Source organism: Chenopodium quinoa, unplaced genomic scaffold, assembly GCF_001683475.1.
Source record: "Chenopodium quinoa cultivar QQ74 unplaced genomic scaffold, ASM168347v1, whole genome shotgun sequence".
Lineage (NCBI taxonomy): Eukaryota > Viridiplantae > Streptophyta > Magnoliopsida > Caryophyllales > Amaranthaceae > Chenopodium > Chenopodium quinoa.
Window position 1 is genome coordinate 1149338 of NW_018744268.1, and position 22711 is coordinate 1172048.

The 22711-nt window shown below is 40.6% G+C and overlaps 1 protein-coding gene across 1 annotated transcript; it reads left to right on the forward strand.

Annotated features, from left to right (window-relative positions):
• The first annotated feature begins 15234 nt into the window (after window positions 1–15234).
• Window positions 15235–20751, forward strand: LOC110694906. Its single transcript, XM_021872108.1, has one exon. The coding sequence runs from the start codon at window positions 15235–15237 to the stop codon at window positions 20749–20751; it is 5517 nt and encodes a 1838-aa protein (XP_021727800.1).
• The last annotated feature ends 1960 nt before the right edge of the window (window positions 20752–22711 follow it).

Genomic DNA, 22711 nt, shown 5'->3' on the forward strand with positions numbered 1-22711 from the left:
TTTAATCCCAAATTTCGCCTGACAATTCATTAATTCTAAATTAATTTTAGAACTAATTTTCATGAGCAAAATTGAAAATTCAAACAAGTCTAACTTAAATAAGAAAATCATCCAAGTGCATGTAACCAAAATTATTTCCAAGAACCATTCATTAATAAAATTGGTATAACTTGGTGCAACAAAAAATAAGAGGGCAATTACTCACTATCAATTTAATTAATTTAAATTAATGTTGAGTTTTTGACAAAATAAAAGGGAGTTGGAAAAATGAACATAAGTTCAATAAAGATTCCAACTTGAATACTTGTGAATCCTTGAAAAATTATATCTCCCAATATGAAAATAAACAAATTTCTATCACAAGTTTCAAACTTTATGATTCCAATCAACTAAAAAATGATTAAATCAACAAAGTTTAACAAAAATTCATGGAATTTAGTAACTCAAGTTTCAATCACTTAACATAATTAAAGATTGAATCTTTAGTACTTGGAAGCCTCAAAGAACAACAATTTCACACTTAATGCAATTAATTTGCAATTATGTGAAAAATAAAACCAAGCTTTCAAACACAAATTATCACCAAGTAATCATGCTTAAAGAGGTTTAAAATTGCATAAAAAAATATGTATTGAACCAATTACATAACCACCATAAATATGGAATTAATTTTCAAGGTTAGAAAGACTTAACATTTTTCGTAAAAACGAAAATCCCATCGAAAGTTCATTTCTGGTCGTTTTATGGCTAAAACCCGATCCCTGTAAGTATAAAACCATTTCCAAAACGCCTTTTCCATCCAAAATTCACTATTTTAGGGTCAAAATCTGGGTTCGACAACTGATGTCAGCTCTAATACGAGGTTAAAATGGATAAAACGAGCTACTAATCTAATTAGCAACTTAAAACTAGAAAAATTAAGCCATAACAATACCTTTTCCAACTCTTAAGTTCAAGGGTTTTCACTTACTAGCGATGCCCTTTACAACTCTTACTCAAGCAAAGAATCCTCAAGCCATGCTTTGGCTAATTTATAAGGAAAGCTACCTTGTGAAATTCACTCATCTTTCAATGTGAGACTTTTTTACAAAATATCCCACATGGAAAGATTGATGAATTCAACCCTTAGTTAAATAAACCAAGGAAAAAGTAACAAGTATCACATGGTTAGGTGAGGACCACTTTCCCACTTGCTTGGTCCCTAAGGGAACTCACATGCATTGTGAGCTAACCATGTGTCACCCAACCTTGAGCCCTAAGTTGGGTTTGGTTGGGCCACTTTCTTTTGGCCTGTGTCCATGACCCGTCACCCGGGTCCACAGCCCCCTTGCCACATGCACTGCCACCAAGGCGCGCTGCAAATGTGGCACGCTGCCACCATGGCGTGCTGCCAACGAGGCACACTACCACATAGCGCACTGCTAACGTGGCGTGCTGCCACTTGGTGGCTGCCACGTGCGCTACCACGTGTGCTGCCACATGGCGTGCTACCATGTGTGCTGCCACATGGCACGCTCCTATTTAGCGCGCTTCCCTTGTTTTTGCGTGGCTAGGGATTTTGCTTGTTACTTGAAGCATTTTCCCTTCTCGCCAAATTCCTAAATTTTGGCTCGATATTTGAGATTCATTGACGCTCGGTTTCGACGCTCCAAGCTCAAATTTCCGACGTCTAAATATAAATTAATCGGGCGACTCATTAATTCCTTCCGAATTAATTTATCGCTTCGGCTCGTTGACTGCTTGGGTGTGATCCGAAGGGTTCAGTCAAGATTAAGCTGTGATATTAATTATGCGTTAATATTACTGATCGGAAGCGGCCTCCACCCAGGCATTCTGATCAGTTGACCTTACTGAATATATTAGCTTTCTAATAATTTTGAACCCACTATCATTATAATACACTTGGTCGAAGGACACTATTCCTTTCAGCCTGGTACTCCTTCTTAGGATCCTCCCCTTCAGATTGGAGATCAATTGTTTCTCCTTCTTTGGAGCTCCTTGGCAAGCTCTTCAAGCTCAGAATTTTCCCAAGCTTTAAAGGACTCAGGCTCCAGCTCTCCCTGTTCTCTCTTATACACAACGCCTTAAGCGTATTGGAAAGCCAGAGCCCATATGCCATACTCCTTGTTTAGGTAGAGAGCATTCTAGGCAATCTTCATCCAAGTGTCGGAGTCCTCTTCATTTTCAGCAATCAGGCAGTCTTGCTCCGCCTTAATTGTTGTTTTAATGTCCATTTGGACTTGTTTTGCATCCTTCTTCAATTTATCAACCTCTGACTTGAGATCTGCATTCTCCTGGAGGCACCCTACAAGGCCTTGAGGTCATCTTGTGCCTTCTTGAGGTTGGTCTCAGTCGTATTGGCCTTCTCCTTGGCCTCATTCAAGGATTTTTGAAGACCCCTGATCTGATCCACCTGTTGCATCAATTCGGATTTGGTTTCAAGTTCATTAATTATACATTGGATTCAACAACATCTTGAGAATCCCTAGCTGATTTAGTGGCTCTCTTTACCTCCTCTCTCTTTCGGGCGTAGGGCCACTTGAGTCCATTAACAAACAGTGGCAATCATGCGGGATATATTACTTGTTTCCAAAAAAGGGAATCAGTTATACCTTAGACAAGAGTGTAGTGATCCGTTCAACATTGAACGTCTCGATGCCTGGGATGGCATCATTCCCCTTTTAGGGACGGCCGCTAGCATGGACCTAGCATGCGCCTGCACATCTGGCCATCGGGGGGATTGATTTGCACCATTTGTAAAAGGAGGTGAGTGAGTTATATATGCGACACCATCTTGATGCCGGCTGTTAGACGAAGAAGTTTGTTGGAGTGAGATTTCACTCGCAAGGGCCATCCCATCTCAGGCAAAGATTCGAAGGGATTATATTTACCCTAAAAAGCCTGTAGGTTTGCACTACCCACAGGCGCAGTGAGGGAAGATGGGACCATGTCAAAGCCCAACACAAAGCCTCCTACAATAACGTTCCTCCCACCGATGCGGATGCGGTTTATCCTAGAAGAGCCTTCTGGACCTATCTTACCTGAAGCTGCCTTGGCAGACTTTGCAGGCTTGATTGGAGTGGTGACGGCATCATCTCGTCCCCATTTGAATAGGTTCTTAATGAAGGACCTAGGAGCCTCTCCACCCCGCAATTTAAGATGTGTCAAGTACACAACCGGCAATGCTTGTTTGAAAATAAGAATAAGGGGCTAGACGGTTCTTTATCTCAGTCTTTAGCTTTGCGGCTTTAGCCTCCGCCAGGTCCCTCTGGATTTGTGTAGAGGACCACTTAGGAGTTGTCTCGTCCGCAACCATTTTTAAAGCTTTTTCTGCAAGAAATAATAAACAAACGCTTAGTACCCAATCATAATTGGATAACAGAGCAATATTACTAGTGGCATTTCATCGGATGTGTAGGAAACATACACTTTGGAAACATCGTGCTTAGCCCACAGGCGGACAAGAACGCCTCATATCTAAACCATGCGCACATGGGAATCCAGTTATTGGGGACCTTTATTACATCCCCGGTTGAGAGTGTCTCTGGCCGGAGCTCAAAGAACTTAGTTTCCATGATTGCGTCATATTCATCCCTTAGGATACAAGGAAAGGCACATTTGCGACCCAAGCGGTTGGGTTTTTTATAATACCGGTGTAACTCCCGAATTTCTCGATGAGTTGGGGCAGACAACAAATAGAAACTATTCTTCCAGCCTTCATATTTGGACACTTTGTCCAAAGTAATTTGATATTGGGGAAGGGTGGTTAAGGTGTACCACGCTCTTTAACCGCCTGGGTTGCGGCTGAGATAGTGCATGTGTGCAAATGCCTCCTAACCGGGGTTCAAATTTTGCATTTTTGCAGGCAGTGACATACCCCATAATGTTAGCCCATGAGTTTGGGGTAAGCTTCTAGACGCCTAGGCCATAACCCCTGAGTATGGCCTTCACTGCTTTGTGAAGCGGAAATTAGAGACTAGCCAGGAATGTCGCCTCATAGTAGCCAAAGTAGGTAACTAGGCATTGTCATTCTCCTGGTCATCCTTCCACGAGATGGTGCCTAGTTCAGGCAGCACCTAGATAGTATATCCATCTCCCAAGGGTTGTTTCTGTACAAAGCTTTTAATCCCCTTTAGCATGATCCGCCTGTCTTTGGTAGAGATATGGATGTTAAAAGGATCATCCTTGGCTTCCTATTTTTTCCTCTCTTCGGCGTCGCTATCCTCAAGCGGGGAAAGAGAGGCATCACTATCATCCTCCGAGTTAGACCTTGAGGCAGAACTCTCCCCGTCTCCCTCTCGGGGAACCTCTTCACCAGCTGACCCCGAGCCTGATGAAGACTCTTCCCCGTCTCTATCTTCGGGGTCAACCTCATCAAGTTCCATCTGGGAGACGACTTCCTCATCGTCTCTACCCTCAACTTCATGCAAAATTGTGTCACTTGGGGTCTTGGGGATCCCAGATGGGGAGTATTCCCCTGAATCTTCATTCCTCTCTAACCCATTGTAGACACCTAAAAATTTCTCCCCAAAAACAAACCCGATGATGAACAATATTTCACCGCCATTATTGGTCGGGTTTAGTATTTAATCCCGAGAGTGCTTAAAAAATCGTGTTTAATTAAATTCAGTTTTTGAATAGTCCATGGATCAGTCTTGATGTTTAGTTAAAGCATAATTTATTTTTAATTTCAGCCCAAACCTTTTATTATTTTGGCCCATTTAATAATAGTAAATTAGAAATGGCCCGAAATTATCAATCGGCACTGAAAAAGGCTAAACGAAATTAGGGTAAAAATGAATTTAGACGGAAAAATGGACTACAGGGTTCCTGCGTCACGGTAGTAAGCACCGTGTCACGGGATCCAATGTCGCGCCACGGTGGGATTCCCTATGACACGGTGCCTGTGCTGTGACACGGGGTAACTCCGTGTCTTTTTCGCGTAAATCATCCACATGTTTTGTTCCCCATAACCTAATTATTTCATGCGTCACACTATTGTCCACCGTGTAACAGGAATTTCTCCCGTCTGACGGTGCCTGGCACCGTGACACGGTGTGCTCTGCCGTGTCGCAATGGGTTTTTTTAGGGTTTTTTATCTTTTTAGGGTTCCGTGTGTTCCCTCTACTTATTTTTTCCATAAATACCCCCTCATTTCTGATGTATGGGGCATGAATTAATTTTCTCCTTTTCTTTCTTCTATGCTCTAGCCTAAACACTAGGCTACCCTTCTTCTTTCAAAATTTCCTCTTCAAGCACTCCAAGGAGTCCATACTTTACTCGTGGTTATATCCTTAAGCCAAGCCGTGAAAGGTAGAACTATTTGAGAGTTTGGCCCCAAATCAACTCTATTTAATTTAATTATTGTTTTATTATTTTTCCTTGAAGTTACTGACTCGTTTATTATTTTATAATTGCAAGCAAACAGAATCAAAGTAAGAATTATGTTCCTTTTATTTCTATTATTTTTCTAACAATTTTATATTGTTGGATTTATTGTTAAATTGTTTCCAATATTAAAGTTTTTTTTAATATATTTATGATCACCATATTTCATGTTCAAAGGGAATATGTAATTGAAAATCACGCCTAATAAGATAATTTGGACAACCGGCTTAGTTTCCTTTTTAATCTTGTTATTAAATCAAGTGATCACTAATATTTTAGAATTATGTGTTGCATTAATACTCAACCAATTTAGCCTAATAATAGTTTGGAGCAAATTTAATTTTTGTTGTATGCCTTTGAGAACCCAGGAATCACTTTTCACTATAAGAATCGAGTAGATGTCAATATGGGAGAATGTGACTCCATGACTCACTTTGTACCATCATCCGAGATCCTCCTTTTGTGGTTCCAAACCATATGGAGTTAGTAATCTCATGGATTATGAATGGGGTGTAACTTTCACGAGTCAATCGTTGTTGCCTATCGTTGTCCCTTTTCGTGGTTGCCTTTTATGATCCGTGAACAGTTTACAAGTTCCTTAAAAACTTGTTGGTGGCTCCCTACTTTCCTTGTCCCTAATCGTATTATGTTAATTCCCACTTCCTATGAGTGCCAAGCTTATTCACCACATGCTTTAACATAGGCGCACTTTGAACGACGTTTACAATTTGGCGACTCCACTGGGGAGGATTCTTGGTTATTTATCGATTTGAGTGATTGGTATTTAATTAAGATGAGTGGATGAGACTTGAAAGATTCTTGAAAAATATTCCTGTGATTAATTTGGCATTTTTGCATAAGCATAGACGTTTTAACGTCGCATTTAGGTCTGTCCCGTAGGAAAAATTGAATAACTTGATTGCGTACGAAGGAAAATAGGGCACCAGTCAGATTTTCTGACTGCCGTGCCACGGAAAAATCTGCTGTGTCATGGTGTAGTACACCGTCAGACGGTGTGCAACATCGTGCCATGGTGCTCTCTGTTGTTTCACGACAGTTCTTAAATCAGTTCGGCGGCTTATTTTCTCTTTTCACAGTCAACTTCCTTCGATTTTTCCTGAAAAAACGTGTGTATTCTACATGCGTCTTAGCCCCGGGGGATTTAAGCTCTTTCAAACCAAAAATGCTCATGAAAATAAGGGTTCATCCGAGTTATTAAATCCACCCAAACCATGGAGTCGAGTTCGATTTCATCACGAACTCGTGGAACCGCCTGCTGGCATACACCCTCAAGGGAGGCTGCCTTGCTAACGCGTCCAAACTCTTAACAATGGAACCTTTTTTGACACCCAAAGCTTGACCAATAGTTGAACATAGATCTTGACCTTAGGTTGCGAACTCTTTTTATATCTTCGTGACTAAATGCTACGTGGTTTATTTAGTGCTAACCCTCATGTGTTTGCTCTTTTTGTTTAACGTATGACCGAGGGTTTTTATTTCCACATAGTAATTAGTACGGACTTAAAATTTATTAAAACCTAGAAATTATGTGAATTTAAGCCTGGAGTTGCGCACCGTGTCACAGCAGGTCTGCCGCACCACGGTGTTCAATGCCGTGACACGGTGCTTTGTCCCGTCTGACGGTGCACTATACCGTGTCACGACAGTCAGCAACGAGACACGGTGCCCAGGAGGATTGTCCAGTCAGTCTATTTTGGTCTTTGTGCTCGCTTATGTGGTTCATATGTCTGGTTTGGTGTCCTGTCTAGTTGTACGGTCATAACACGTGTCCATAACCTTCACTTAATCACTCACATGTCGTGTTCACACACTTTTCTGTTAGTCGTGCACCATTTCATGACCGTACTTTAGTGTAGTCTTGTGTCGTCTATTTTGTTTCGTTTTTTCGGAGTAAGTCGGATGGTATCCTCCCATAATTTTTTAAAAAATAATAAAGCAAATTTCAAAAAACAAAAATTTTCTTTTCCGGATGGGTCAAGTTTAAGTCATTAAAGGTGTGTTTGTTTCGATGTCACAACACTTGGTCAAGAAGCAGGGGTAGATTGTTACGGTTTGAGTCAATACCTTAACAACCTCTTATACCAAAGAGGCATACAAGGAAACCACCAAAATCATCTCCACAAAGTCTGTCTCCATTCTACTTTCAACCAATGGCTACTAAGGAGGCTATCTAGAACATCAATAAGACCATTGAGATTTTGTCTAACATGATGCAAACACTCACCACTAGAGTAAACATGGTAGAGCAAGACAATCAAAACAATGTCACTGTCGTTTGCAATGGTCAAGATTAAAGAACGGATGAGTTAGATCTCTGAAGAGTTCACTTATGTGGAGCAACCTGTGACCTCTTTGTCCATAAGGGACAAACTTCTTGAGAAGTTTTCCACTGCTAACATTCCCAAATGCTAATCTGCTTTTCCACTTGAAGGCTTTTTCTACGACCATGGCTCTTAAGGGATTAGATGTGACACTCTTCCCTACTGTGTTCCCTCTTTCCTTGGAGCATGCCTGTCAACAGTGGTTCTACTCTCTGGAATCCAAACACGTTGCGACCTGGGAGGACGTTACTGAAAGATTTATGAACCGTTACAAGTGTAACATCCAAGTCAAGACTTCTGAACGTGAACTCTCCATTCTCAAACAGAAAGAGAATGAAGGCTTCACTACTTATCTAAGCAGGTGGAGAGAAACCGCTGCACTCTTGGTGGATCCTCCCAAGGAGAAAGAGATAGTTCGCCGGTTTATTGCAAATCTGACTCATAAGTAGTGTAGGCGTCGTTCGAAGTGCGCCTACGTAAAAAGCATGTTGGGAATTGACATAATACGATTAGGGACAAGGAAAGTAGGGAGCCGCCAACAAGTTTTTAAGGAACTTGTAAACCGTTCACGGATCATAAAAGGCAACCACGATAAAGGGACAACGATAAGCAACAACGATTGACCCGTGAAGGTTACACCCCATTCATAATCCATGAGATTACTAACTCCATATGGTTCAGAACCATGAAAAGAGGATCGGGATGATGGTACAAAGTGAGTCATGGAGTCACATTCGCCCGTATTGGCCTATACTCGATTCTTATAGTGAAAAGTGATTCCTGTGACCTCAAAGGCATACAAACAAAGATTCAATTTGCTCCAAACTATCATTAAGCTAAATTGGTTGAATATTAATGCAACATATAATTCTAAAATATTAGTGATCCCTTTAATTAATAACAAGATTAAAAAGAAACCTAAACCGGTTGTCCAAATTATCTTATTAGGCGTGATTTTCAATTACATATTCCCTTTAACATGAAAAATGGTGATCATAATAACAAAATATAATAAACATTAATATTGGAAGAAATTTATCAATAATAGCGTTAGTCAAATCAAATAATAATAACCATAATCATGATACTAGCAATATAAAAATAAAATAAGTAATTAAATTAATTAATTACTCACATTCCGCGTGTTCCTTTAAATTGCTACATCATAAATAAAATGTTAGTAACTTCAATAAAAATATAAATAAAATGGAAAATAAATTAAATTAAAAGTAGAGTTAATTTGGTCCAAACCCTCAGTTAATTCTACCTTTCACGCCTTGGTTTAAGGACGGAACCTCGGGTTAAGTATGGACTCCTTGTAGTGCTAAAGGAAGAATGGTGTAATTAGGAATATAGGTTTAAGGCTTAGAATATGTGAGATAGAGATGAGAATAATTTTTGGTGTAAAAGAGAGAAAGTGAGAAGTATTTGGTGATAAAGCTTGTAGATGATTGGAAAAGGGGAGATATGACCTCTATTTATAGAGAAAAAAGAAGGGTCAAAAAATAAAGATAAGATCCGAATTAAATCGAATAAAACTCGATAGACAGTAGTTTTTGCGGGTTTTTTTTTATCATATCTTTTGATCCAGAAATCGGAAGAAGATGAATAAGATATTGTTGGAAAGCTCGGAATTGATATTATAATATATCATTGGAAAGATAATTTCAAGGGCTATCCAATCATATAAAATTTGGATAAAAACTATGATGCAAGAAGATATTATCTGTCTATCTTTGAACGTCTTTCAATTCGGATATAAATAGGAATTTCAAAAAAAAGAGTTTTATTCAATATCAAACTATTTAATCTTATCTTTTTAAAAATGATAATTAAGATCTTTTAGAAATTTATAGAAGCTTCTAATTAATCTTAAATGGTTTCGGAATGGGATTAAATAATTTGGACCCTCCACATGATCATTGGGTCGTAGGTAAGGTGGGCTAAGGTTCGGTTTGGGCTCGGTTTAATATTTTGGCCGTAACTTATTCATTATAACTCGGATTTGGGCTTATACTATATCGTTGGAAAGCTTTTTTAAAGCCCCATCCAAATATTCAATCATTGGACCCAAATTATGGACCAAAATAAACTGGATTAAATGTTTTTATAATAAGGACACGAAATGAATTATTTTGGGTTTAAATGCACGAAAAGAGGAAAATAAGTTATGGTTTGGGGAAATGGGCTAGTAATTGGGTTGGTTTATGAAATGGAAATATGGATTTAAGCACTCCAAAAACATGAGAACATTGTTGGTTTGGTTTTGGGGAGACATTTTTAGGTGTCTACAAGTACAAGCAACACTTTAAGTTTCTTCCTTTGAATATCTTCGAAGCTGTGTACGATATTGGAATTAATATAGAAGATGAACTGATGAAGAGTGCTGGTAGCAACAATAATAACAACAACACTTGGAAAAACAAGAATAAAGACACTCTTTCTTCGTCTTCCAAGCCCAATAATTCTACCAACAATGTTGATAAGTGACTTTTATGTCACCTTTAGGGTATTTATATGCTTATTTTCCGGTTTAGTTTCTAATATTTTCCCTAGTTTTATACTTTATTTTGCTTATTTTCTTATTTTCCTTATTCGTTCTCTATTTTGAGTACTTTTGCATTTTTATTAGTTTTTAGTTTATTTTTGTAGTTTAAGTTAATAATTTCCCGCTTCTCTCGTTTTATTTATTTTCTTTTAGTTTCTAGTTTGTTTTAATTTATTTTATTTTATTTCATTTAATTTTATTATTTCTTTAGTTTTAGCATTTTATTTTACTTTATTTATCTTATTTTATTTTACTTTATTTTATTTTATTTCACAGCCACTTCCACCTCCACGCAAACTCCAACATGCCTCCTTCACCAATTCGCACCAATTAAACCACCAACACCACCGTCACCTCCCATTTTGCCACTAAACCGCCAGCAATTACCACCTCAATTCGACCCCCACAACACCAATTAAATCACCAGCCCTTCACCCACAATTAACCACCCAAATCACCACCCAATTACTCACCAATTACAGCCGCATTTCGCCCAACACCCAAACTTATAGAGCAACCAATTCTCGGCCGCGCAGCCCTGTCAGAAAGCGCACAAAATGGAGTCCAAAATCAGATTCGAGGCAGAAGCTTTGCGAGATCTATGTGCGTCTTCTTCGCGGGCGCGCAAACATGAGTAATCACGAGCTTTTCACGTGATTTTTAATGAGAATTGGACGGCCACGATTTGATGCTAGATGATGATGGATGCTTGCGATGGTGGTGATGATGGTTGCGTGATGATTGATGATGGAGTTTGATGTGGCGTGAAGCAAGGGATTACATCCCAAGAAATGAGAGAGGGGAAATCAAAAGTGAAGGAGTTTAAGGGTCTGATTAAAATCGTGGGTTTGGACGGTTTAGTGGGGTTTTGGGGGTTTTTCCTTTTTCATTTTTCCTTTTAATTTTTATTTTATTTTATTTTATTTTTAGTTTTGTTTTTCTTTTGAATTTTAGTTTATTATTTTAATTGTTTTTAGTTTAGTTTTATTTCTTTTTAATTTCTTTTACATTATTTTAGCGTGTATTAGAAATACCCTCTTTGGGTTATTTTAGAAAAAAAACTATGAATCAACATTTTATTTTAGATTAGATTAGTTTAGCTTTTATTTTCACTCTCTTAGGGTTAGGAGAAGTGTAGAGAGAGAAAGCTTGGATTTCCATGGAGTTTTTGAGAGGTTGAGGAAGCAACTTCGTGGAACTTCTTCTCATCTATTCAATGAGCATTTTCTAACTTTCTCTTCTTGCTTTATTCTTAGTTTTTGCTTTTTGTTTATTAATTTGAGTAGATTAATTAGTTTATTTGTTTAATCTTGTTTTTATTCTTATTTTACCTTGTTTTCCATATCTTTCTTCATTATGTTAGCTTAGATTTTGTTCTAGGGAAAAGGATGAAAGTTATGTTAATAAATTGAATGATTGATTGTGATTAGTATGGAATTGTTTCTTGATTATTGTGTATGGATGATGCTTTTATGTATTAGAATCTTTCTAGCTAATTTATTCTATGTTTTTAATTGTGCTTTCAATCGATTATGCGAGAGTGAGTTGGTTGAGAGCCCTATTTTCTTCCATACCTTTGCTAGGCTAGTTGCACGAGAGTGAATTAGCTTAGTAGGATAATTAACATGCTTAATTGTGCGAGAGTGAGTTAAATGTGTTGATTGTTCCTAATCAAGGTCATTTTCATCTAATTGTATGATGTTATTGAATGTATTGATGTAATTGGATTCCACTTTCCCTAGTTTTAGTTATTTGTTCTTAGTTGTGTTTAGTTAAACCTCTCTCTATCTCACGACCTTTCCTAGTAGTCTAGTTAGCACAAATTAGTACACTTAGTCCTTTTGGGTTCGACCCTTTACTTGCCACTAACTAGTTTAGTGTAAATTTAGGTATTATAAATTTCTAATTTGGTTAGGGTTAGTAGTCCCAACGACCTACTTCCACCCGCGATCAAATTTTGGCGCCGTTGTCAGGGACTAAGGCGTTCATTAGTTTTTGTTGATTAGATTATCTAGGTTCTTGTATATAATTTGATTTTTGTTTGCTTTTCTTTGTTCTTTGTATAAAAATGGCATGCTTATCTTTTCCTCAATTTGATGGTGAACCCTTCTATGCTTACATTGAAAGACTAGATGGTTTTCTTAGTTACCATGGGTGTTCTCTTAGTGATGCTTGTGGTATAGCTTATTGGGGCATGAATGAGTATACTAGGGGAATGGTTGAGGACATGAACAATGGTAGATTTTGTCATTTGTCTATGCATGATGCGTGGGATTTCTTCACATGGCTTGCTAAGGATTATTTAGATAGAGAATCTCATGTTTCTTATTTTGATTCTCAATGCCATGATTCTTTTAATTTTTGCATGAATTCTCTTGATACTTCTTATGTGCCTTGTGATAATCCAAGTATGCAAAATTGACACCTTTCCCCCTTATGCTCATTTTGATGAGGTTTGTGCTAATTTTGATGATGTGCAATTTGACTTTGATAATGAACCTCAACCCAATAAAATTGATGCACAAATTCTTTCTCAAATGCAATATCTCACCCAACAACTCCAAGAGCTTCAAGAGGGACAAAAATTGAGAGAAGTGAGGCTTGCCCAAGTGATGAGTGCTTTGGTTAATGTAAATGGATGTGAGGCACCTCATTTGGAGTGTGAGAGTGTTTTTGAGGATGATGTGGGCCAAGGGTGTGAAGGTGAGGGGAGATTTTCTTGTGATGTAGGATTTTTGAGGATTTTGATCCTTTTCATTCCCCATTTGAGCTTGAATGCCATCCTTCCCTTTATTCACCCCATTTGAGAGCTTCCCTTAGTGAGGATGTGAGTGAGCCATCTTCATGTGTGAATGAGGGAGTTCATGAGGATGATAATGGTGAGTTTGAGAAATCAAGAGAGATTGAGAGTCCCTTGAGTGATGGTGGAGGAGTTGTGTGATCAGTGGCCATTTGGCCCACTTTTCTACTTCGTTTCTTCCCCGATTGAGCCCTTTGTTTGCCCTTTTTCCTCTATTTTAGCTTAGTTTTGTTATTATTGAGCATATTTGTTACTTGGAGTGGTTTTGAGTCATTTTTGGCTCATTTCCTAAGGTTTTATTCCCTCTCCTTTAACCCATTTCAATTTGCTCCTATTAGAACCTTTCCTATGATTTGTGTTTTCCATCTTACAGGTCCTCCCGTGGCTAAGAAAGCAAGGATTGGATGCAAGGATTAGGCATGCTTTGGAGTCAAAGGGATTGGAGCATTAGAGCCCAAAATATGAAGGAAAGAAGAGTTCAGAGCGGGCGCTCTAGATATGGAGCGGGCGCTCTGTATTCCTTGCTGCAGAAAAACCAAGTACCCAACCCTCAGAGCGGGCGCTCTAATGTTGAAGCGGGCGCTCTAGCTCCCAGAATAATCAGAGCATTTTCTGCGAGACTTCAGAGCGGGCGCTCTGGCCTTAGAGCGGGCGCTCCGTGTTCCCCTGACCGATTTGAACTCTGCTACACGCGTAGGCCGACGGCTCTAATTATTTTACTCTGCACGTGATGCCTAAAATTTTGGGCCTTGATTTGGGTTAGGTTTTAGAGGAGGGTATAAATACCTCTCTTCCTTGTAATAGCTAGAGGGGAGAGGTATGTAGAGAGAGAAATATTAGAAAATCAGATTTCAGCTTATTGTTTTTTTTCTTTCTTTTGCACTTTAGATTAGTTAGGGTTTAGTTCCTCATTAGATCTAAAACACCACTCTTTGTTACTCTCTTTCATTTTCAATCCAAGATTAAATCTTTTGGTATTATTTCTATCCCTACTCTTTATTTATTGCTTTATTTATCTATTTTAATTAGTTTTAGCTTATCTTTAGTTGTTATTTCAAGTCAATAGAATAGTTTAATATCTTAGTTGCCTCCTTGTTTAAACTTGCAATTTCTGGTTTTGATCCTTTATTTTCTTGCTATTAGTATAATATTATCCTTATTTGCTTAGATTTCATGCTATTTAGAATAGATTACAAGTAGACTTAACATATTCTCTTCAAAGTTAACTTCTTTAGTAAAGTTTAATCATCCTATTTTCTGGTTTTAGCCATGTTTCTCTCATTAAACTTAGTTTTTGCTTTTGTTAATGTTCTTGTGTGCTTTGGTATGACCCTTCCTTCTCTAGGCTAGGTTTCTAGCTAGGGGAGGGGGAAATGATGAACTAATGATTAAATGAATGATATGTGGTGCAAGATTGGGTAGATTGAGAAGTTTTGCAATTGATTCCAACCTAGGTTTTAGTTGTTAGGAATTAGAGATTGATCACCTCTAAGACCCTATTTTGTGTTGCATGCTAGTTGCGCGAGAGTGAGCTTGTATGTGATGATGACTAGGTTAGGGATGACCTCGACCACCGAGGCGGGGTTGGGTAGGCGGTGTTTAGGTGAGCCCGAGAGGGAATCCTAGATGTTGGACCATAGGCCCCAATTGTTTGGTTGACCGATTGAACCATTCTTGTTGCCTCTAATTGTTGAAATCATTGTTAGTTAGGAATTCTCCCCTATCCCCTAGTGTTTGCTATTCCTTGATTTTCGAAGTTTTATACCTCTGCTTGTTGCTTGTTAATTTAGTTCTTAGTTTATTTGTTTCCCTAGTAGCTATAGATAAATCCATCAAAAATTTATTCCTCCCTTTTCAATTGACTTATAAGTGATCTAAGCAAGAGACGTTTGACCTTCCCTGAGGATTCGACCCCTCTTCCACTATGCTACCTTTGGTTAGTTTAGGACGTGGGTTTTCTTTTTATTCTTGACTCGACCTTTAGGAACTAACGACACCTAGGGGGCCGATCAAGTTTTGGCGCCGTTGCCGGGGAATGGCAACATTGTTTATTGCTTAGTTATCTTGTTTTTCAATTGTTTTCTACTTCTATCCTTCTATTTTTCATTTATTTCTCCGTTGTTGTCATTCGCTAATTGTCTGCTTAGCTGTGTTGAATGCTTAGAAGATCACAGGGACCACCTAATCACGACCTCGATCTCGACATTGACCGCACTCTAAGGCGAGTGAGGAGACTATTTGTTGAACAAACGGGTGAGGAGGAGGAGTTCTTTGATTCTTCTAGTGATATTTCTTCAGACATGGGGGATGCCAATGGCGCTCTTTTTGGTGACTTTGGTAATCCGGGTAGTCATGAATTGCAATGTGGGATTCTACTTCCTACAACGGAAACAAATTTCACTATCCACCCGCACTACACTCAAATGGTGCGTGGAGATCAATTTTCTGGAGCAGCTCATGAAGATCCGATAGAGCATTTGGACAAATTTCTCGAGACATGTGCTTTAATCCAAACCAACCAAGTCACTCAAGAATACATCCGGATGCACCTTTTTCGGTATTCGCTCACAGGCAAGGCTTATAGGTGGCTCAAAAACCTAAAGCCCGGCTCGTTGGCCACATGGAGAGACACGGCCAAAGCTTTCTTGAACAAGTTCATTCCCGAAGACAAATCAACCGAATTGAGGCAGAAAATTTCATCATTTAGGCAAGAAAGGTATGAATCTTTGGGGGAAGCTTGGGACCGGTTTAAAGAGTATGTGAGAGCTTGCCCACACCATGAGTTTGACAAGCAACTTCTCATCAAGTTCTTCTATGATGGTCTTGACGACATACCCAAGCAAAATTTGAATTCCGGATGTGGTGGACATATTAGCAAGGTGCCTCAAGCTCAATTGGAGGACACCATAGAGGAAGTTGTGAGGTACTATTCTACGAGTGGTGGAAGAAGAAGAGGTGAAGAGAGAGCTTCGGGCAAATTCGAGCTTGATCAAGGTTCACTCAAGGCTCTTATGGAACAAGTCATTGACAAGAAGCTGGGAAATAGCCAAGGGTCTTCATCTTCCTCCACCAATCAAGTACACTCTTTCTCTTGTGAGAATTGTGGGGGTACCAACCATGATATATCATATTGTGGTGGTCGAGACCCCGAACATGTAGCGGCAATGGGGTACATGAACAATCAACGTGATAATTGGAGAGCCCCCAATGCCAATTATGGTAATAGATTTCAAGATGCAAGTGGCCCAAGCCACAACACGGGTCAAATGGCTCCCTTTCCAAATCCAAATGCTAGCAATCACCCTAGAGCACCATTCAAGCAAGGACCACCCAACCAATTTCAAAATTTCCAACCCAACCCTTCCATGCAAAATGATCCTAATCAACAAATGCTCATGGAAACTCTCAATAGAATCCAATCAAGCCTATCCGCCATGGATCAAAGAATAACCAATAGTGAGCGAAAAGCGGATCAAAGGCATCAAGAGGTCACCGCACATCAAAAGATGATGGATAATCAAGTGGCTCAACTCGCCGAGAGGGTGACCAATCTAGCCAATGAGAAGCTCCCGAGCCAACCTACTACCAACCCGGCTACCACCCATCATATCAAAGCTATCTCTCTTAGGTCCGGAAAGTCTTATGAGGGGCCTAGGAGTGATCAATCGGAGCACAACAAGGAGGGTGAAGAGCAAGTGGTTGAAGAGGTCAATGGAGATAGCCAAGGTCAAATAATTGACAATAGTGTTGAAGGAAGCATTGAGAAGAAGAAGGGTGAAGGTAGTGAAAAGAGCAAGGAAGTTGGGAAAGACAAGCAACCATCAACATCTTATCAACCATCAAGGTTTGAACCACCACCGCCTTATCCCAAGAGGATTGTTGAGAGGAGATTGAATGACAAGTACAACAAGTTTATGGCTATGCTCAAGTCACTTCACATTAACATTCCATTCCTTGAAGCCATGACTCAAATGCCACCCTATGCAAAATTCCTCAAGGAACTCCTCTCCAACAAAAAGAAGCTAAGTGATGAGTGTATCACTCTTCCTCATCAAGTTAGTGCCCTAGTGCAAAGAACCTTGCCTACCAAGCAATGTGATCCGGGAAGCTTCACTCTTCCGGTCAAGATTGGTGATATGGAGACCACGGGTGCACTAGCCGATCTTGGGGCAAGTGTGAGCCTCATGCCACTATCCATTGCAAAGAAGCTCAAGTTCGAGATGATACCTTCAAGAAAGGTGATTCAATTAGCCGACCAGTCCACAAAATTCCCATGCGGTGAGTTAGAAGACGTTCCTATCAAGATTGGGAATTTGTTTGTGCCTTGCGATTTTGTGGTGATGGATATGGAGGAGGACCCTCATACTCCTCTTATCCTTGGAAGAGAGGCACTCAAGACCATGGGAGCGGTCGTCAATTGCAAAGATAATACCATTACATGTGAGGTGGCCAATGAGAAGTACAAGTTTGAATTCTCAAAGACTTTGAAGCAACCTATGGTAGAGAAGATTTGGCGGGTGGACTTGGTGGACTCCGAACTTGATGAATTGGTGAAGTCTCATGAGGTAATTAAAGACAAGGGTGATGAAGACCTCCCATGTGAGGAGGTGGGTGAAGGAGAATCTTTGTGTGCCTTGGAGGTTGAAAGCCTTGAAGGTGAAACTCATCCCGAGACTCAAGGAGCCGTGGATGAGCTCCCATCGATCCAAAGTGAGTCTAAGGAGGAGAGTTCCACGCCTCCTCCCAAGGTAGAACTAAAACCCCTCCCTCCTTCTCTCAAATATGCTTATTTGGATGATGATTGCTTACATCCTATTATTGTCAATGCTAACCTCGATGACACCTCATTGCAAAAATTAATTGAGATTTTAAAAAAATATAGGAGTGTTATCGGGTATAGCATTGATGATATTAAGGGGATTAGCCCTAGCTTGTGTATGCATCGCATTCATCTTGAGGATGATCATGCCTCTTCCATTGAACCTCAAAGGCGGTTGAATCCGACTTTGAAGGAAGTGGTTAAGAAGGAAATCCTCAAACTACGTGAAGCGGGGATCATTTATGCTATCTCCGATAGCAAATGGGTGAGCCCGGTTCATGTGGTTCCCAAAAAGGGAGGCATGACCATCATACAAGATGACAAGGGGAATGATATCTCCACCCGCACTGTCACGGGGTGGAGAATGTGCATTGACTATAGGAGGCTTAATAAAGCCACTAGAAAAGATCATTTCCCCTTGCCATTTATCGATCAAATGTTGGAAAGGTTGGTGAAGCATTCACACTATTGTTTTCTTGATGGTTATTCGGGTTTCTTTCAAATCCCAATTCACCCGGATGACCAACATAAAACAACCTTCACTTGTCCATTTGGGACATTTGCCTACCGAAGGATGCCCTTCGGATTGTGCAATGCCCCATCGACTTTCCAACGATGTATGACAGCAATCTTTTCTGATATGATCGAAAATGCAATAGAAGTTTTCATGGATGATTTCAGTGTTTGTGGTTCGTCTTTTGACCTATGCTTGCACAATCTCGAAAAGGTTTTAAAGAGGTGTCAAGAGACGAACCTTGTGTTGAATTGGGAAAAGTGCCATTTTATGGTCGAGGAGGGCATTGTCCTCGGGCATAAAGTGTCCATTAATGGTATTGAGGTAGACCCGGCAAAGGTCTCGGCGATAGAAAAGCTACCCCCACCATCATCGGTGACCGGGGTACGTGCCTTCTTGGGGCACGCCGGCTTCTATCGCCGATTTATCAAAGATTTTGCACAAATAGCGAGACCTTTGACGAGTTTACTTCAAAAAGAGGTGGAGTTCAAATTCGATGATGCTTGCACTAAGGCATTTGAAACCTTGAAAAATGCTTTAGTGAATGCGCCTATAGTGCAAGCACCGAATTGGGAACTCCCGTTTGAACTAATGTGTGACGCGAGTGATAATGCAGTTGGAGCAGTCCTTGGGCAAAGGAAAGAAAAGAAATTGAATGTGATCTCTTATGCAAGCCGGACTTTAGATACGGCACAAAAGAATTACACCACCACGGAGAAGGAAATGTTGGCGGTGGTCTTCGCTTTTGACAAGTTTAGACCCTATTTGGTGTGCAACAAGGCCATTGTCTACACCGATCACTCCGCGGTGAAGTATTTAATGAGCAAAAAGGATGCTAAGCCGCGTCTAATCCGATGGGTCCTTCTCTTACAAGAATTTGACATTGAAATACGGGATAAGAAAGGAAGTGAGAACCTAGTGGCTGACCACCTCTCAAGGTTGCCGTTAGACCACCCTTCTTACCTTGACAAAGAGGATCCCATCGATGATGAGCTTCGAGATGACTCTCTTATGGCGATCGTTTCCAACACCATCCCTTGGTTCGCTGATATTGCAAATTATTTAGCAAGCGGGGTGGTACCTCATGACTATGATGCTCGACAAAGGAAGAGGTTCTTCAAGGAAGTTAAGAGGTATTTTTGGGATGATCCAAGCTTGTACAAGAAGTGTAGTGACGGTTTGTTCCGGAAATGTGTGGAAAATCATGAGATGGAAGGTATTATGGAACATTGTCATTCACTACCTTGTGGAGGTCATGGAGGTGTCAACAAGACCGTGGCAAGGATCCTAGGTTGCAAGCTTTGGTGGCCAACTATGCGCAAAGATGTTGACAAGTTCATCCTTCGATGTGACCGATGCCAAAGGATGGGAGGAATCACAAAGAGAAATGAAATGCCGCAACAATCAATCTTAGAAGTTGAGCCATTTGATGTATGGGGAGTGGACTTCATGGGTCTGTTTGTCTCCTCATGTGGGAATTTGTATATCCTTGTGGCTGTGGATTATGTGACTAAATGGGTGGAAGCGATACCATCACCCACAAATGACCACAAGGTAGTGTTGAAGTTGCTCAAGAAGATCATCTTTCCTAGATTTGGGGTGCCACGGTGCCTAATTAGTGATGGCGGATCTCATTTCGCCAAGAAACAACTCGAAGCACTTTTGAAGAAATATGGGGTACATCATAAGGTTGGACTCCCTTACCATCCACAAACCCAAGGGCAAGTGGAGGTGTCCAACAGAGAAATTAAGAGTTTGCTCGAGAGGATGGTCAACAAGTCTAGAAAAGATTGGTCCCTAAGACTGGATGATGTACTATGGGCCTTACGGACCGCTTACAAGACACCGATTGGCACCACGCCATATCGACTTGTCTATGGTAAGGGATGCCACCTTCCGGTGGAATTGGAGTACAAGGCATGGTGGGCTGTAAAGGAACTCAACATGGACCTTCACTTGGCCGGAGAAAAGAGGTTACTCAAGCTCAACGAGTTGGAAGAGTTGAGGTATGATGCTTATGAGAGCTCTAGACTCTACAAAGAACAAACCAAGAGGTGGCACGACAAAAGGATTCGAGATCGTGACTTCGAGGTGGGTAACAAGGTTCTTCTCTTCAACTCACGTCTCCGACTCTTTCCCGGGAAGCTCAAGTCCAAATGGGTGGGGCCGTTTACAATCACCAAAGTAACCCCCTATGGCTCGTTCGAATTGGAAAATCATGAAGATGGGAGCCGGTTCATGGTGAATGGGCAACGGATCAAAAGATACTATGATGAAGGAGATATTGGAAAGATCGGTTGCCTAATGCTTGGGACGGTCCACACCGTTCCTCCCCCTTAGCTTTATTGCTCGTGACGTAACGTCAAGCTAGGGACGTTAAACTATCATGCTTTGTAGTATATTGTGAATATTTGTCTTTGAACTATCTCTTTAGTTACTTTTTGTTTTAAGTACTTTGCGAAAATCCGGAGGATTTTTCCCCAAAGAGGGGATGGTTTATGTTGGTTATCGTTAGCCAAAATGCTATAAACCGAAGGGCACGACCTCTTGGCTCAACCAATCAATAGTTGAGTCGGGTACTTAGGTCGCATCCTATAGAAGTACTAACGATTTTGGTTTGAGTGATATTTGAGTGTTTGCAGGTTTGGGAAATAATGCTTTTAAAGCCAAAAATCCGACAGTCTAGAGCGGGCGCTCTAAACAGAGGGCGGGCGCTCTGCATCATTGGGAATTATTCAGAATACTTGAGGCCAAAATCCGAGAATTTAGAGCGGGCGCTCTGGGTGTAGAGCGGGCGCTCTGATTTTAAGGGGGCTAAGGAAGGAAAATTTCGAGAATTTAGAGCGGGCGCTCTGGGTGTAGAGCGGGCGCTTTGAAGGTCCCTCAGAAATTCTACATTTTTGGTGCTAAAATCCGAGAAGCTAGAGCGGGCGCTCTGGTCAGAGAGCGGGAGCTCTGAGTTTTGGGTGAAAAATTGACTAAGTGTGGGAAAATTGCGCAGCTTTAGAGCGGGCGCCCTGGTCTTAGAGCGGGCGCTTTGATTTTCAACCCAGAAACCTGATTTTTCAGCGAAATGTTAGAGCGGCCGCTCTACCCTTAGAGCGCCCGCGCCGACCCTCATTTCAGACTTTGCGTTTTATCCCCTTTTAATTTTGAGCACCCAAATTCTCACCTCAAACTCCCTATCCCTATCCCTTCTCTCACCTCAAACTCCCTCAACTTCTTCCTCCATAACCAAACCTTCATCTCCTCCAAATCTCCACCTTCCAACTACGAATTCCTCTAAAATTCACAAATTATTCATCCCCTATCTCCAAAAATCATACATCTCCATCAAGAATTCAGCACCTAGTCCGGATTTCATCAAGAATTGAAGCGGGTTCTACCGGGTTCGCGTCGGGCCAAGTCGGGTTCTTCTTCAATTTCAACTCTAGGCTAATTTGTCTCCAATTGTTGGTATAATCCTACTCTTACTAAGTTAATTTTCCCTATTTCTTTGGATATTTGCTTATTAAGGTTGGCTTAATTGGAGAATTGATGGTGAATGAATGGGTTTTGTGTTTTATGTGGTGAAAATTTGTTGTGAATTGTAGTGTGTTGTTTGTTGTGGTGCTTTGGCAAGGGAAAATTATTGTGGATTTTTGCTAGGTTTTGGTTTGTAGAAAGTTTTGGTTTTAGAATTGGTGGTTGTGCAAAGTTTTGGAGAGTTTTGTTTTTGTGGTCATTGTGTAGAATTGTTGGAAATTGTTGGGTTGTTGTGGTGTGTTGCTTTGGAAAATTTCTATATTGTTGTTGTAAGAAATGGCTGGTGGTTCAAAGAGGCAAAGAGCCGAACCAAGGAGTGGTAATGTAGGAGAAAGTAGTGGTGCCGGTAGTAGTGGTGGGCATGCTCAACCCACTCAATTCAACATTACCCTGCCACATGCGGCCCAAAGGACCAAATTGGCCGCATTGGATAGGAGGGCAATTAATCCAACTCTCTTCTATTCCCAACACGACTGTTATATGATTGGAATAGACGAGAAGGTTAGGGAGCTTGCAGTGAATCTGGGGTTTGATGCGTTCTTGGATTGTAGATTGCCAAATGATTACATCACCGCAGATACTTCCTACTACTACCCCACCCAACCGCCTCTAACTTACCGCCCCCTAACATTGGAGTTTCTTGCTAGCTTCGAGTTAAATCAAGAAGAGGGTATGGAAGGCATTGATGCATTCAAAGTAAAATTCCGGTTGTTCAACAAAGGCCGCCACATTACCCTCCGTGCTTTCAATGAACTATTTGGTTGGGACCCAAATG

Excerpts from the sequence above, each read along its gene's own strand:
- LOC110694906 (XM_021872108.1), top strand. The coding sequence starts at position 15,235 with ATGCTTAGAAGATCACAGGGACCACCTAATCACGACCTCGATCTCGAC.